The sequence below is a fragment of the Larimichthys crocea genome, chromosome XV (assembly GCF_000972845.2).
Source record: "Larimichthys crocea isolate SSNF chromosome XV, L_crocea_2.0, whole genome shotgun sequence".
In the NCBI taxonomy this organism is placed as follows: Eukaryota; Metazoa; Chordata; class Actinopteri; family Sciaenidae; genus Larimichthys; species Larimichthys crocea.
The window spans coordinates 17951423-17966000 of record NC_040025.1 but is presented as its reverse complement, the minus strand read 5'-3'; the positions used below and the strand labels follow the sequence as shown (position 1 = coordinate 17966000).

At 46.0% G+C, this 14578-nt stretch overlaps 1 protein-coding gene across 5 annotated transcripts in view; it reads right to left on the bottom strand.

Annotated features, from left to right (window-relative positions):
* Positions 1–14578, bottom strand: part of rerea (arginine-glutamic acid dipeptide (RE) repeats a) — a 122763-nt gene that overhangs the window by 40051 nt on the left and 68134 nt on the right. For all 5 annotated transcript variants that reach the window (XM_027288376.1, XM_027288375.1, XM_027288377.1 and 2 more), the window contains one exon: positions 224–329. In XM_027288376.1, the coding sequence (XP_027144177.1) occupies positions 224–329 (106 nt within the window). The remainder of the gene's footprint in view (positions 1–223; positions 330–14578) is intronic.

Genomic DNA, 14578 nt, shown 5'->3' with positions numbered 1-14578 from the left:
CTGGGACACTGTCTTCTTCTGGTTTCTGTTTGAAATGCAATTCACAGCTAGCTCTTATATCCCCCCACCACCCCCCAAAACAGTCTGGAGAGCTGAGGCAGGTGTGTGCGTTTGTGCAGGAGAGAAATTGAGTGCTGTGTTACAGAGCAAGTAAGCATATTGACTTTCTGAATGTGTGCGAGTGTGTGCGCCCTGTAAAAAAACGAACACAAGACAGCCTCACCGTTCTCATTGTTGCGATCCTGCACCAGGTGCTGGTAGACAGAGTCGGGCACCTCTGACTGGCGGTAGTACCATTTCACATTCATCAGCAGATGGTCCCGTTTACTCTGCAACACAGAGAGACAGAGCGAGTGAGCGGGAGACAAAAACACACACACAAAAAAAGAGATCTCACACTAAGTTAAACAGACATCATGTTGTTTGATTACGACGTCACAAACTGGCCTCTTGGCAAACAGTGATGCTGTGCAGACGCACTGTTTATGACTCACGCAGCCTGATGCCAAAAAGCACGCAGAGAGACCAAGTCAATTAAAAAGGGATTGCAGAGCATTTAGAGCCTTAATAAAGTAAACAGTAGGATGGCCGTCGATGGAGGCAGAGAGTGGAGAGAGCCATGAGGAGGGGGTGGATGAGTGTTCAATCTCTGCCTCCTACACATTCAATCCTCCGCCTTCTGGTTTCTCTTCACTTAACAACTCAAATGAATTGAACATAAAGTTTACTCATGCACAGGTACTGTATCCTTTCACCATGCAATGTACTTTAAACTCTTTAAGTGCTGCCACCCACTGGCCTTTTGATTAAGTGCATGTCAGTAAAGGCTTGTAATCTCTTAGATGACCAGCAAATGGCAGCACTGAGGCGAGGAGAGCGCTTTTCCAGGGTCAGTCAATGAAGAGAAGGAAAAAAAAAGCAAGCAAGGGATAGAAAACAGGAGGGAGGGTGGAAGAAAATGGTAGAAACTGAGGCCAGCGCTGAGGTGAGAGATGAAAAGGGCAAAATACTGTTTTCATTTCATGTTATAAAATATTTATTGTGCCTTCACGTAAGCCCAACTGACCGTCACAGTGGTTTGAAAGAACATTAGAGAGTGGCGGGCTGGGTGCTGGACTGCGACACAATCCTATTGGCCCCAGCCATCTTTATTAGGGACTTGGTTGCACTGCACTAACCGGCTGAGACACCTGCACCACCACTGGCACCGCCCGTGAAGCAAAGGGAAAAAAATGGAAGAAGGGGAAAAAGTCTACAGTAATCGAAGACAGACTCTTTTCAGGCTGTTAATTGTATCGGAGTGTGTGTGTATGTAGAAAAACATGAGGTCAGAGTAAAGATATTTAAAGCCTTTAGAGTACATTGTTCTGTTATGTCACTGGGGAGGAGGCTGAGCACACGCAGCCAAGCAAATCATCACCTCCCTAAACCCTCAAGCCCACCTCTGGTTTTCCCATTCTCTCTATTCCTCCCTCCCTCCTCCATCTTTCTCATTCCAACCCCTCCACTCCGCCACCTCTCTCCATTTCCCTTCCCCTTGTTCTTCCTCTTTCTCCAACCTTGAGGAGGGAGGAGGAATGAGTGAGTAAGTAAGCCTGGACGTGTTAAACAGCAGCTGGCATGCAGTCAGTCAGCTGCATTTACTGCTTTGGACGGTTTGTGCGAGTATGCACGCACAACCACACCTTTTTTTTTTTGCTTGTTATTCGACAGAGACTCGTACTCATGGACTGAGACACAGACCCCCTGAGCACGTAGCCATACTGTGTGTGAAGAAATGTGTGCAATGACGTCATGTCCCTCCCTCCCAGCAGTTAGCCCACCACATCTCAACCTCTTGTCTATCCAGTGTACAGACACTGTTGCCTTCTAGACTAACAGGCTGCCTGCCACAGCAGAATGAGTAGTTATCCGGTGCTTATACATAATTAATACGTTAAGGAGACTGTAAATGCTGCCAGTGTACTACCTGAACATTTCATTTTCTGCCTGTAAAACCACAAAATCAAAGGGATCTCACAGAGCTGGAACGTAGAGGCTGATGTGAAAACAGAAAAGCACAAGCACCGGCACAGAGAGACGCACACAAATTTGTAGTTTTCCACCTCATTCACGAGCCTGCATTATTTTAAACAAAACCCCAAACGAAACAAAGCAGAGTGCGAATGTTACTTCAGCTATCATCAGTATCCTCGTCACTACAGAGTAAGCTGCCGCTCTCCCGAGCAGATTGCTGTTTAGAAGCTCACAGCGGCGTTAAGCCCTCTCAGGCAAAAGAGGGAGAAGATGGAGAGAAAGAGCGAGAGTGCAACATATGGAGCACGTAGTGGGAGTGAAGCATAGCTTTCAATTATCACAATTCTATAAACATGCGGGGTGGAAAAATGAGAAGATAACGCAAGGAGAAAATGAAGGGGGATGATAGACAGCTCAGACTCGCCACACGAACTGCTAGTTGTATTGTCTGGGTTTGTGCTAAGCCTGCCATAGAAAATAACAGAGAGAGAACATATAAGAGGGAACCCACAATGCTGAATTGATTAGAGACATTCCACGCTGTCTGTAGAGGACTGAGCCCCGCACAACGTCAGCCATCTTTGTCTGTCCTGCCAGAGGCTAAACATGGCCCTGCCCTCCCTCCTCCTGGGCCCTAAACCCTGGGAATGCCGCTCACTGCGGAGAGGCCAAAAGACTTACTAACCCACTACTGAGAGAAAGAAATGAAACAAGAGGAGAAGAGAGAGTGCAAAGAGGCATAGCGAAGAAGATAGTGCGAGGAGGGCCGGGGGGGTGGGGGTGACTGAGGAGAGAAAAAAGGGGTTGGATTAAGGTAGGAGGAGCAAGACCTTCTCATTTCCTCAGACTTAAAATTACAACTATCCTCCTCCTGCTGCTTTACTGAAGCCCCCAGGGTACAAGGCTACCCCTTTATTCAGTGAGGAGATATAAATCTGAGAGTCATGCTTTGGGGCTGAGCACAATGGTACCTTCCCCCCTTCCTGTGATGGCTCAGACTGGCCTGTGGCATTCTTAGGCACACTCATCAGACAGGGGTTGGATTAAAGGAGGGCCACTTCTTTAAAAAAAAGGTTATACATCTGGAAATACAGTATTACAAGATTTTAAGGTACATTTCTTGTTAAAACGCGTCCCTGTTAATATAAAAAAAAAAATCAATGCATTCATCACTGTTCTAAAAACAGCCCGAGACAAGCAGGGCATTGTGTGAGTCTGTTAATTCTCCCTCTGACTAGCTAAAGGTGGCTGGCCCCTTGGATCCATAATGGCTGTGCAGTTTTCTTTGTGTGGCTGCATGTGTGCGCAGTCAACTCTGGAGCTGGGGCCCCTGTGTATGACTACACCACTACAAAGACTGCGGGGTGAGAGAGAAACAGAGAGGGCAGAGTTCCTTTTTAACAAGGACGAGGCTTTAAATTTGAAAAGAAACCAGCCCTGTTAGACGTACACTTAAAAAGATAGACTCAATGTGGAATTAATTCTGTGTTTACAACTAAAAGAGTGTGGAATGAGTACAGTGCCTTTCACCGCGAAAAAAAGCAATGACAACTCTAATACCTTTTCAACGTTTGGAGCAGTGACCTTCTCCCACATCTGCTCGCACAGTGGCCTTTGCAATACGGTCAATGCCATGCAGCAAGGCCGAGCTGTGACAAAAGCAAGGGAACGTTGTTACAACCTGTAACCCTCAAACCTAATGCCCTATTCCTCCTCCTCCTCCTCCTCCTCCTCCCGACACTGTAACACTAGAGCTTTGCTTTAAACAAAACCAGACCCTCCCGCTCCCACACGACAGGCCCCCAGTGCACCTCGTTAACAGGAAACCTCTGTTTATTTTCTCTGCTTTTCAAACACTCTCTTCTTCCTCTGCTAACCCTGTTAAGTGACCCCACCCCCTCTCCCCCTTCTCTTTCCCTTGTCCCGACCGGTGACATCAGCAGCCAGGATCTATGACTTCCTTCAGGAGGTGGCGGCCAAAAGTAAGGAAGGAAAGACAGATCCCCAAACACACAGATAAAGGAGACAGCTGAGAGTTGGAGAGGGGGGGGGGGAGGTCAAACAGACAAGAGCAGCAGCGGCGGCTCAGTGTTAGCGAGGAATGTCAAGCAGTTCAGCTCGGCTAGCAGGCTGCTGAGCTAACAGCTTAGTTAGCTGACGCCCTAGGGGCAGGGGAGGCTCGGGTACGGTGGATCAGGGCTGGTAGCGGTGGTGTGACACTGACAGGCAGAGGCTCAAAATGGCATGAAGAAGGATTGTGGGAGTTCACCTCTCCTGCTGCAAGGAGAGAGTAAGCAAAAAGAAAAGAAAAAAAAAAGAAGCAAAGAACAAAAGGCTGATTGTGGTATTTGGAGGCAGAGATGGGATCTGGAAGGACTAATCTGCTGCTCCAACATGATAAGATTAGAGAGGGGAGGCAGGAAGAGCTGGCTGGGAAGATCACACATACACTTGCATAAACACACACACACACACATACACAAAGATGATGGATCTGATTGGAAGGGTTTTCCACTCGGCTTTCTCTCTTCCTCATTTTCCTTCTTTCTCTACCCTCATTTTCTCCTGCTCTCTCAGAGACAGAGATATCTGCCAGCACACCAGCACTCAATAAGCACTTCCATCTGGACGACAGCGCACACATACACACACACACACTCTCAAAAACTGTATGTGTGCGTGAACGTACACTGGCGAGGTACAAGAGATCTGCTGTGCTCACGCAATCTACGACATCTCAGTGACTGACAAAGGAGGTTGTTAAAAAGAAATGCCAGCATGCTGTGTGAGCAAACACACACATACGAGTGAATGCACTCTCTTTCTCACTCACACACACACATATATATATACACACACACACAAATAACAGGCTTTCAGGATAAGCACCACTATTCTTCTCCCAACCCTGCAGTAGAGCGGGGCAGGCTGGGACTCTGTGTCAGAGGTAAGAAAAAGCACCTCTAAATCAGCCTGTCAGAGCCAACAGCAGCAGGATCCCACTCTGCAATCCTCCTCTCTCCTTATGGGCTTCACAGTGAGCACTTGGCTACTTGGGAGGAAAGGAAGGATAACCTGCCCCTCAAGTCTCCTTCTCTTAGGCACAGATAATAACACTAAACAAATGCTGATTACAACGTTTGCGAGGAGGAGCTGTGCACAGCCTGCCCCTCCGCCTGGCAACAAGAACAAATGAAGAGAGAGAGTGTGGGAGGCAGAAGGGAGAGAGGGGAGGAGGTGAGGTGAGTCCCAGCTGTGGTGGCGTTGCTGGCAGGACCTTTTGCGCCGTGCCTACAGTGCCTACACAGGGGTGTCTCTCTCTCTCTGCATCTCTTTGGCTTGACCTGTTTGGATATTAAATCGGCGCCCTCTGCTTTGAACACACTGGGCCCATCTGTCAGCCCGGCTCCATATTGGATTGGATGAGCTTTAGCCGATTCAAAGTGGGCAGATTTGCTCTTGTTGCTCTTTGTGTGTGTGTGTGCGCGTGTGCATGTGTCCCTTTGAACACGAGCGTCCATGCCTGCCTTAAATTTAAAAACCCCCTTTTCAAGGTATCAGGCAAACGCGTAAATCACTTCACGGCAGGCTCACTAGTCGTGTCGTTGAACAACCTGACGACAACACGTGAGGACATTAATAGGTCCTACCATCATCCAGATGAAACAAGAGTGGAAGAAGCAAAGATGGAGAGAACAAAGAAAAAGAGGAGAAGTCACGCAGAGATCACACATGATGATAATTAAGACTTGAGGGGTGAGAGCCACTATCGTTGGATCATACTGCCAACCACAGGCACACTTCACTTCACCCACTGGATAGTCACAAGCACTACACATGACTGCCACATCTGAAGTCTCGGCTCGTCCAACACTGATAAAAAAACGTGACCAACTGCACCAATCTTTGCTTCCTCTCCTTTATTTCAAATATCCCAGTGGGAGAATGTAAACTAATGGCAGGAACAAGAAGAAAAATGCATGATGTTGACCACATTGCCCTCTTTCTAGACAGAGTGGCAGTGGAGAATCGAGAACACTAGGTCTTGGCTGCTCGTTCTATAAAATAGCCAGGCTGTGGCCAACTTAAATATTTGTCTTTGCCTTCAACACACTTCTGCTGCGCGGCGGTTTTAGCCAAGAAATTTAAGACGAGTTAAGTGATGGTACAGAGAGCAGCGCTGTTTAAAGGCATAAAGGATAGAGGATATAAAGAATACATTCACTAATGATCATCATTATCTGCAGACCACAGACACATAGCACCAGGGACCCAACAACTTGTGTTCAGTGACTTAAGCTACACACAAATACACAGACACTTTCTTTTTTTTCCCCCCCTCGAGAACAGAGTCAGAAATCCTTGCAGCACTAGCAGGGTATAGACTAGAATGCAGATCCAAGTGAGACTTCAAACGCAGGCTGTGCGAGGACAGATGGAGGCGGTTAGGAGAGCTCATATCTGGGTGTTCAGATCATAATACTGACTTTATTTCCCAAGCTCTCCCTCTCAGCCAGACATACAGTTATAGCCTGCCAGAAAACATTGTCATTTCTGCCTTCAGCCTTTCATTTAGCCGCTTCAAAGCCATCTCGCTTTGATACCTGGCTTCCTGTGTGTGTGCATGTGTGTGCGTGTGTGTTCGCGTACAGCCTGGGATGTTCTCTTGAGAGCAGAGACTTGTCTGGTCTCAAGGTAATACCCATGAGTCAGGATTCAGAGTTAGACTCAGACACACATAACACAAAAATACTGAGGAATGCAGGCATGTTTTGTTTTTTTTCCCCCTTCTCTCCTCGACTCAGGCTTCCTTTGTGTTTAAACGGCCTGGTGTTTTGTTTGGAAGGCTGTTTGCCTGTGATCCATTGTGTTAGCTTTGCCTTGTTAGCATAGCCTGGTGAGCTAATGAGACATCTTACTAATACTGACTGGACTGCTGCTGTGGAGGAGAGGAGGGATGGCTGCTCACTGAGAGGGGCGTGCAGAAAGGATATGAATATCAGGCTCTGTGTGTGTGTGTGTGTGTGTGTGTGTGTGAATGTCATATTGGATGCCTGCCCAGCCAGTTAATCCAGACCCTGTGTGTGTATGTGTGTGTACGACTACTAGTGGCAGCCTCCTGAGCAGGGCACAGCAGAGAAAGAGCTGTGGGCTGATTGAAGGCTGTAATGGAAGACAGGAAATGAGAAGGCTTGCTTAAACCAATGCTAATCGATCTCCCTCTTGGTATAATTCACACACACACACACACACACACACACACACACACACACACACGTAACTTGTAGGTTAACGCAGTGGTAATAAATGTGCAAAGCAAATAAGATTCATCCAAAAGTAGGATGTGTGTGTGTGAAGGGTGAACAGGTTGTGTGTGTGTTTGCGTGTTTTTGGGGATGTGTGCCACTTCAAAGACTGATGGGGGTTTGAGGGGGATGATGGAGTGCTGGCAAAAAAAGAAGAAGAAAAGGAACAGAGTGTGTGTGTTAGTGTGAATGCTTTGGAGGTCTTCGCTATGTAAGAGCAGCTGTCAGGCTGTTAGAAGAGCGTCTATAGGGAGTGTGTGTGTGTGTGAGTGACATAGATGCAGAGAAATCGAGATGCTTCTTATGTGTGTTGCTCTGTATAGTGAGCTCACATCGATACACAGCTAATAGGAATATTTATGATCCTCCTAACACGCACCAAAGCTCATTTCCACACACACACACACACACACACAAGCATACAAGGGTTTCTGTGTAAGAACATAAACACATACACACCCATGAGAGAGAGTGAGAGAGGAGTGGCCATACACAGCCGGAGATGAAAGCAAATAAGCAAAGAATAAGAGTGCAAGCATGCAAAAACAGATCTGAACCGGATAGACAGCATAGCAGACAACCCTGAAGAACAGCTAATATCACCAACCAGTTGTGATTGTATTGTTTTATCTGGCCAACTGCTTCACATGATATCCATCTTTCTGCCCCTGCACCCCTCACACACCACCCCTCCACCTTCTATCTCTGCGTCTGAAGGTGACCTTGCCTGTCTGTCAGTCTCTAGTGATGACACCGGCCCTATCAGTAATACATCATGTAAGCTGTGTATCAGCCAGATGCCGCACAAGCCGAGCAGTGGGTGGTCTGTCAGGCACGCTTGCTTGCTTTGTACAATATGCAAATAATCACATGCAAATTACCTACCCATGTGTGTGACGATATATCAGTGTTGATGCAAATGCAGGCGGCTATCAGATGTGAGTATGTGTGTGTGTGTTTGAATAAAAGATGTAAAGTTAAAGGCCTTTGGCCACATACAGTTACAGCTCACAAAATCAAAAAGGTTACTCGCATCAACTGTAACTGCAACTGAATGCTGGGGAAGAATGTGATTATACACATGCACGCACACCCACAGACACACACACACACACACAGACACAGACACACAGGCCAGAAGCTTTGAGCAGCCTCCTGCTGTGCTGCAACAAGAGATGTATTGTAGACAACACAGCTGCAATAACAAGGCTGGCCCAGTGCTAGAAGGAGCTGTACTGCATGACTCTCAGTCTAGACCGACAATAACAGCCGCCATATTGTAACATGATTATGGATGGAGTTTCTAAGAGTCAGTAGAACATTTCAGTTCATTTTTAAAACGTGTTTAATTTGACCTGAAAATGAATTTAAAGTCACAGTGAAACAGCGTTTTCTGAAGGTTTTGCCTCCTTAATTCAATCATTACAAAGTCTAAAGCACATCTAAAAATCTGAGTGCAAAGGTGTTTTTTAAACTGGTGGAAAAGGCTGAGTTGTACATCTGACTCTGTGATAGTATTATTGATTGAATTTTTTACGCATTTTACCCTCCTACGCAATTAACTCACCACTAGACTAGAGATTTTACATTTTCCAGTGCATAAAAATCAAGGGGCTGCTTTGCCTTTTGTTTATCTTAAAACTGTCACGCCGGTGTACGGTTTTAAAAAGGTAGAAGGAGCTAATGAGGTGAAAAATGCAAATGAAGAAAATAATCTGAAAAAAAAAAAAAAAAAAAAAAAAATTCAAGCAAACCACTGTTGTTTTTAATTATCTCACTAATGTACGGAAACTAGAAACGGCTGGTGGAAGACAAGATAAAAGGCGAAGGAGTGTATAAATGACTGAATTGAGTAAAGCAGGACAACCGTGCAGACTCTGTTCAGCATTAACTGATTGTGGACTGTTATTACCGAGAGGAAAAATGCACTGTTTGATCATTTTGCTCACACCTGTAGAGACTTTAAGAAACTGCCAATAGCGATAATGTATTATGATGTACTATATTTTTGTCATTAATTCTTTCACAGGAGGAGAGTGAAGCTAGGGACGTATAACTAATCTAGGAAATCTTTCCAAACTCTTATCTTCACAACATCATAAGAGCAAAATATTCATCTAGCAAAATATTGGATCAATGAGTGAACATTTTGCAGAAAATATCATGTCTTGATTAAATAAATAAAAGTCCCTGCAAATTAAAACTGCAGCCCCTTGTAATGTCTCTGCTGCTGACTTACCAAACTGCAAAACGATAAAATACACATGGTTAAGCAAACAATTGCTCACTAATGCAGAACATATGAAACAACATTGGAGTCGTGATGAGCGTAGTGTGTCAAACACACTGGTTATCACACATACAAACACACAAATAGAGCATCCACCGAGAGAGAGGGAGAGAGACAGAGCGTGAGACAAAGAGGTTGAACAACACACCAACACTCTCCACCACTCTGCAACCGAGGCACATCAAAGCGTTCTCCGCCCATTTATCCGCGTGTGTGCCTGTAAATCAAAAGCCATACTTTGAACATGCGCGCACAACAGGCGTGCGCGCACACACACGCACACTCAGACTGCATCAGCTTTTGTGCAGCAGCAGCAGCAGCAGCATCCAGGGCTGGGTAGAGGGAGGTAAAGGATTTTGCTGTAGACGGGGGAATTACTTGCCTCAGCTCACTCTGTCAGGGAGGAGAGGGGGATGACCGTTTACCCGCAGTGAGTGAGAGAAGGAGGGGAAAAAAAAGAAAGACAGACAGAGAGGTCAGTGGTGCTTTCTTCTCTGTGAGTCACCTATTGCTTCACTTTCACCTCTCGCTTGCCCCCCTGCCATCATCATTGAAAGGTGACACACGCATACACACATCTACCTCAGTCTTCAAAAATAGCTGTACGGTGTGTTAGATAAGAGGCCAGGTCAATGTAATTAGTTGTAACAACATGTTCCGGGCAAGATACTATACACAGGGACAGAAGAGGAGGTGGAGGAATAAACACACTTTTAGGAAAACTAAGGAATGCATCCGCCCCTCGTTCTTCCCCCAACACACACACACACACACACACACAGTTGATCTGTGCATCCCAGTGTGACCATATGGTTTGGCGGGGACTTCCTACCCACCGCAGAGGAAGTGTCCGTTTACAGCGAACAGTTCAGTTGTCCGCCATCACATCCTGTCTTTAAACGGCAAATGCTCAGCCTGGCTCAACCCTGTCGAGGCTTTGAAGTTAAATCAAGCAGAAAGGAGACACAGTTCACCATACCATGCAATCAGCATCAGCATGAGATCTGGTAGGGCGCACACAACCTCACAACGACAAAGCACCGGCAGCATAAAGGGAGAGCTTCATGTATTGTAGATTCTCGCCTCTTTTTTTCCCCCCTTCCCTTCCTCTATTGTGGTGGTGTGATTGACATCCACCTGTCCTTGGGCGGAGGGTGATTAGGTGTTCTTACAGCTGGCTCTTTGTAACGGAGTGGATGCTTGTAATAGATTGTGTGTGGAGAGTGATATGATAGGCTGATGATGGAATGATCCAGCAGACATTGACTAACAGTCTGTGGAATACAACAGGGCGGGGTTATTGATGACTCTCTTAAACAGCGGGTATCATTGCCATGGCAGCCCATACATTATCGCCGTGCAGCCACGCCCCGTCACCGTCCTGGACCAATGGGCAGGCGGCTGCCAAGCAAACAATCCCCAGCAGTGTTGGAATGGTGGAGGGAGAGAGGAGAATGCTAAATTGTGCCACTTCATCTGGTGATTGACACAAAGCCTCTTGTTTACCGGCACCACAGAGATTTGCATCTTTTTACCGTCGCCCCTCCCTCTCCTCTTCTCTCTCATTTGTGTTCTTCCTCTCCTCCTCTGCGTACCCCGCTTCACTCCCACAATCCTCGGTGTTTGTGGCAGCACTGCATGAAGTGGATATTACCCCACCCTGCTGCTATGATATTGATCAGCCTCCTCCCTCTCCTCTCCTCCTTTCTCTCTCTCTCTTTCTCGTCTCTCTTCATAGCCCACTGCATTGATTCAACCTCTCCCTCTGAGCCCGCCAGCTAGGAGTGATTACACACGCTGCTCACACACAGTGATGCAAACACACACACACACACACACACACATTAGAGTCTTTGGTAAGGATGTAGGGATATGTATCCTTGCTATACTTTAAAGGCTATAAAGCTCAGTGGCTGCTGCTGCAGCCCTGTGAAAACACTGCTTCTTTTCATTCAAGGCGACCAATGACTGCAAGCCTAACATAACACACATAAATAATAATAAACATCGTTGTTATAACATGTTAGCATAGCATATCAGCAGGCTGGTGTAAAGTCGGCTGTTGCCCTGGTGGTTTATGTCAGCCTGGTGCTAAAGATGGCTGTGGTAGGGCTTGACAGGTGGGCTCCAGACACCTTGTGATTCTGTGCAGAACCACAGAGAGCTGATACACGCTCCTTATATGGGCCTGCGTTGCTGCGGTCACCAGCAATAGACTGGCAGCTAGCCCACTAAAAGTCAAACAGCACAGAGTGGGTGTCAGGACTACACGGGGGGAGAAAAAAAAAGTCTTTATCAAAGAGCCAAAATCAGCTGTGTACAGTTGCAGCAGATTTGAAGAAAGAGAAATAAAGCTCTTGTAAGCGAGTGGAAAGCTACTCTGGCTCAGTGAATTTCCACACCAAAAGCCAAGCTTGCATAAACTGTGCCAGCAGCAGGAGCCGCTGGCTCATCCACACACACTTGCACATTAATAAGTTAAATACCTACCCTCTCCTGTTTACCAGATAACATCTCTGCCGACAATAGCTGGTGGAGTGCGAAAGGTTTTCGATGGGGGAGGGGTCCGCGTGAGTTAACATGTGGGCTGATGCCGCAAGAATAACCACTTATCTCTGTGTAACCTCTCTCTGGCAGCAGCAACAATCCAGCAGAGAGTCTACAGCAACAGGCCAGAGATCCCACATATTATACACACCCTCATTGCCATTTGGCATTTAAATGGCATTTCAGCATAGCAGCAAACAGTTTGCACCTAATTATGGCCAGTTGCTGCTGCGTCCTGGGTTAAGCGGGAGTCTCAGAGAGCCATCTGAACTAGAACATTGCTGTTTAAGTGGCAATCTCAAAAGATTCTTATTAAACTGAATGAATGTAAAGTCACTATCGCCGAATGAGGTAACACAATGGTGAGTGCGTCTATGGCCATGTTGCAATATTAGTATTATGAACTGGGTGTCTGTGGCAACATTCCTGGGTTAAGTTGTATTAAATTACTGCTAGGGCACGCTGGACATTTCCCACTGCTGCGGCTTCACATGAAAAGCATTTAACCGATGAAACACAAATCGACTTTTATTATGAAACAGTCACAGGAAATGCATCAGTGAGGTTGACACTTACCGCTATCATTCATCAAAAATGCCTCTACAAAAACAAGACAGCAGTCGTTTTCTGCATTTTTTTTGACAGCAGATCAGTTCGAGATATTGCAGGAACAAGCAGCAGGCGACAGGCTGCACACCTCCGACTTCTCAGCGGGGTAACCGACTACTTTTACTGTTCACAGACTCAGGCAGTATGCAGCATGAAATCAGATCACGATCGCTCACAGAATGAGGTAAAACTTCTTAATTAAAACAGCTTCTTTCCTCTGACCTGTGGTGTTAAACTGCATTTGCAGTCACCACCAGTAACTAGGTATATCTCCGAATCAACCAGGGCTGTCACTTAAAATTTACTGTCTTACAGATAACCAATACCTTTACCTTTAGGCTTAATGCTGAGGTGGACTGGATGTGAGTGTTGATAAAGGGACTCTATAACATGTAAAACGTTACGGCCCATACAAAGACAAAGACAAGGGAGGAGAGCAAGGACAGCGTGAGCTTGATCAATAGTAGTAATCAATATTCTCCCTCTGTAGCTTTCACTGTTTGAATTAGTACTTGTATTGCACTGCAATATAAGACCCCTTAGACAGGCTCAAAGTCACTTTATTTCAGTGTGTGATCTGATGAACAAAAAGTCTTAAATTAAACTAAACAAAACACTCAATTAGCAGTTTGAAAAAAAACCCAAAGCAGTGCAAACAAATAAATTACATTATGTCTCATTATCACTCAAAGTAAGGGCATCTAAAAACCCCTCTAATGATCGAATGAGGTGTCTTTAGATATGACGTTTTGGGCCAAAGAAGTACTCCAAGAGACGGTCAGCCATCTGTTAACAGCAAGCTCCATCAGTCCCCTACAGGTCCTGTCTACAGCTAGAACAGTGTAAGCACAAGTTCCACTGCGGTGCACACGCTGAAGAAATGAGGTGTGTGTTTTGTGTAAATGTGTGTATCCTGGCTCTGCAGGGAGGAGAGGACGAGAGGTCACTGTCTATACAAGGAGCACACCTAGACAGACGGGGGTCTCAATCACCTCCAACACCCCTCCACACCCCTCCACGCGCTGATGGAGAGAGCCTCTCGCACTCATCCGCCAACTCCATTACCCACACCGACAGGGCCGCACATTAAATCATTCCATTTCACCTGAAGAGGAGGGTGAAGGTAGGAGACAGAGGAGAGGTGGGAGGAAGACGGGAGGGATCTTCTTCTTCTTTTTTTTTTTTTTTAATTTTTTTTTATTTTGTCCTTTCTTGCTGTGTGTGAACCGATTCGGACAAGCTCACGTGCTGGGCCACTATCTGTAATGGACCCAAAGCAGCCTCCCCCATCCCACAAAGCCTTGAGGCAAAAGATTCATCACAAGGAGCAGACAGTAGAGGAGAGGAAGAACGGAGAAGTCGAAGGGAAATAATGTAGAATAAGGTGAGGGATGCCGTAAGATATGAAAAAAAAAAAAAGCAAATTATGGGAGACTATAAAGAGTTATTCACCCTCAAATGGGGAGGGCATTATGGCGATCTATAAATGGGCTGTTAAGCTCAATAGCCCAAGGTTAGCTTGTCATGATGCTGCGGTGAAAATCTATAGAGCTGACTGTTTTAGTCCTACCATAAACACTCAGACAATACCATCTGAATAAAAAAATACACATATTTAAAATGCTCTCATCATTTCAATTAGGTCCAGAGCGAGTAAGAGGAGGAATTAAGCAGCACATTAGACAAAGCCCCAAACACAGATTGCCATGCACAGCAGCAGCTTGCCTTAACAATTGTATTGGAGCAGAGGAGAAAGCATTGGATGAAAGACATGGGGATTTGACAACTGTACAAAAAAAAGGGACTTAAG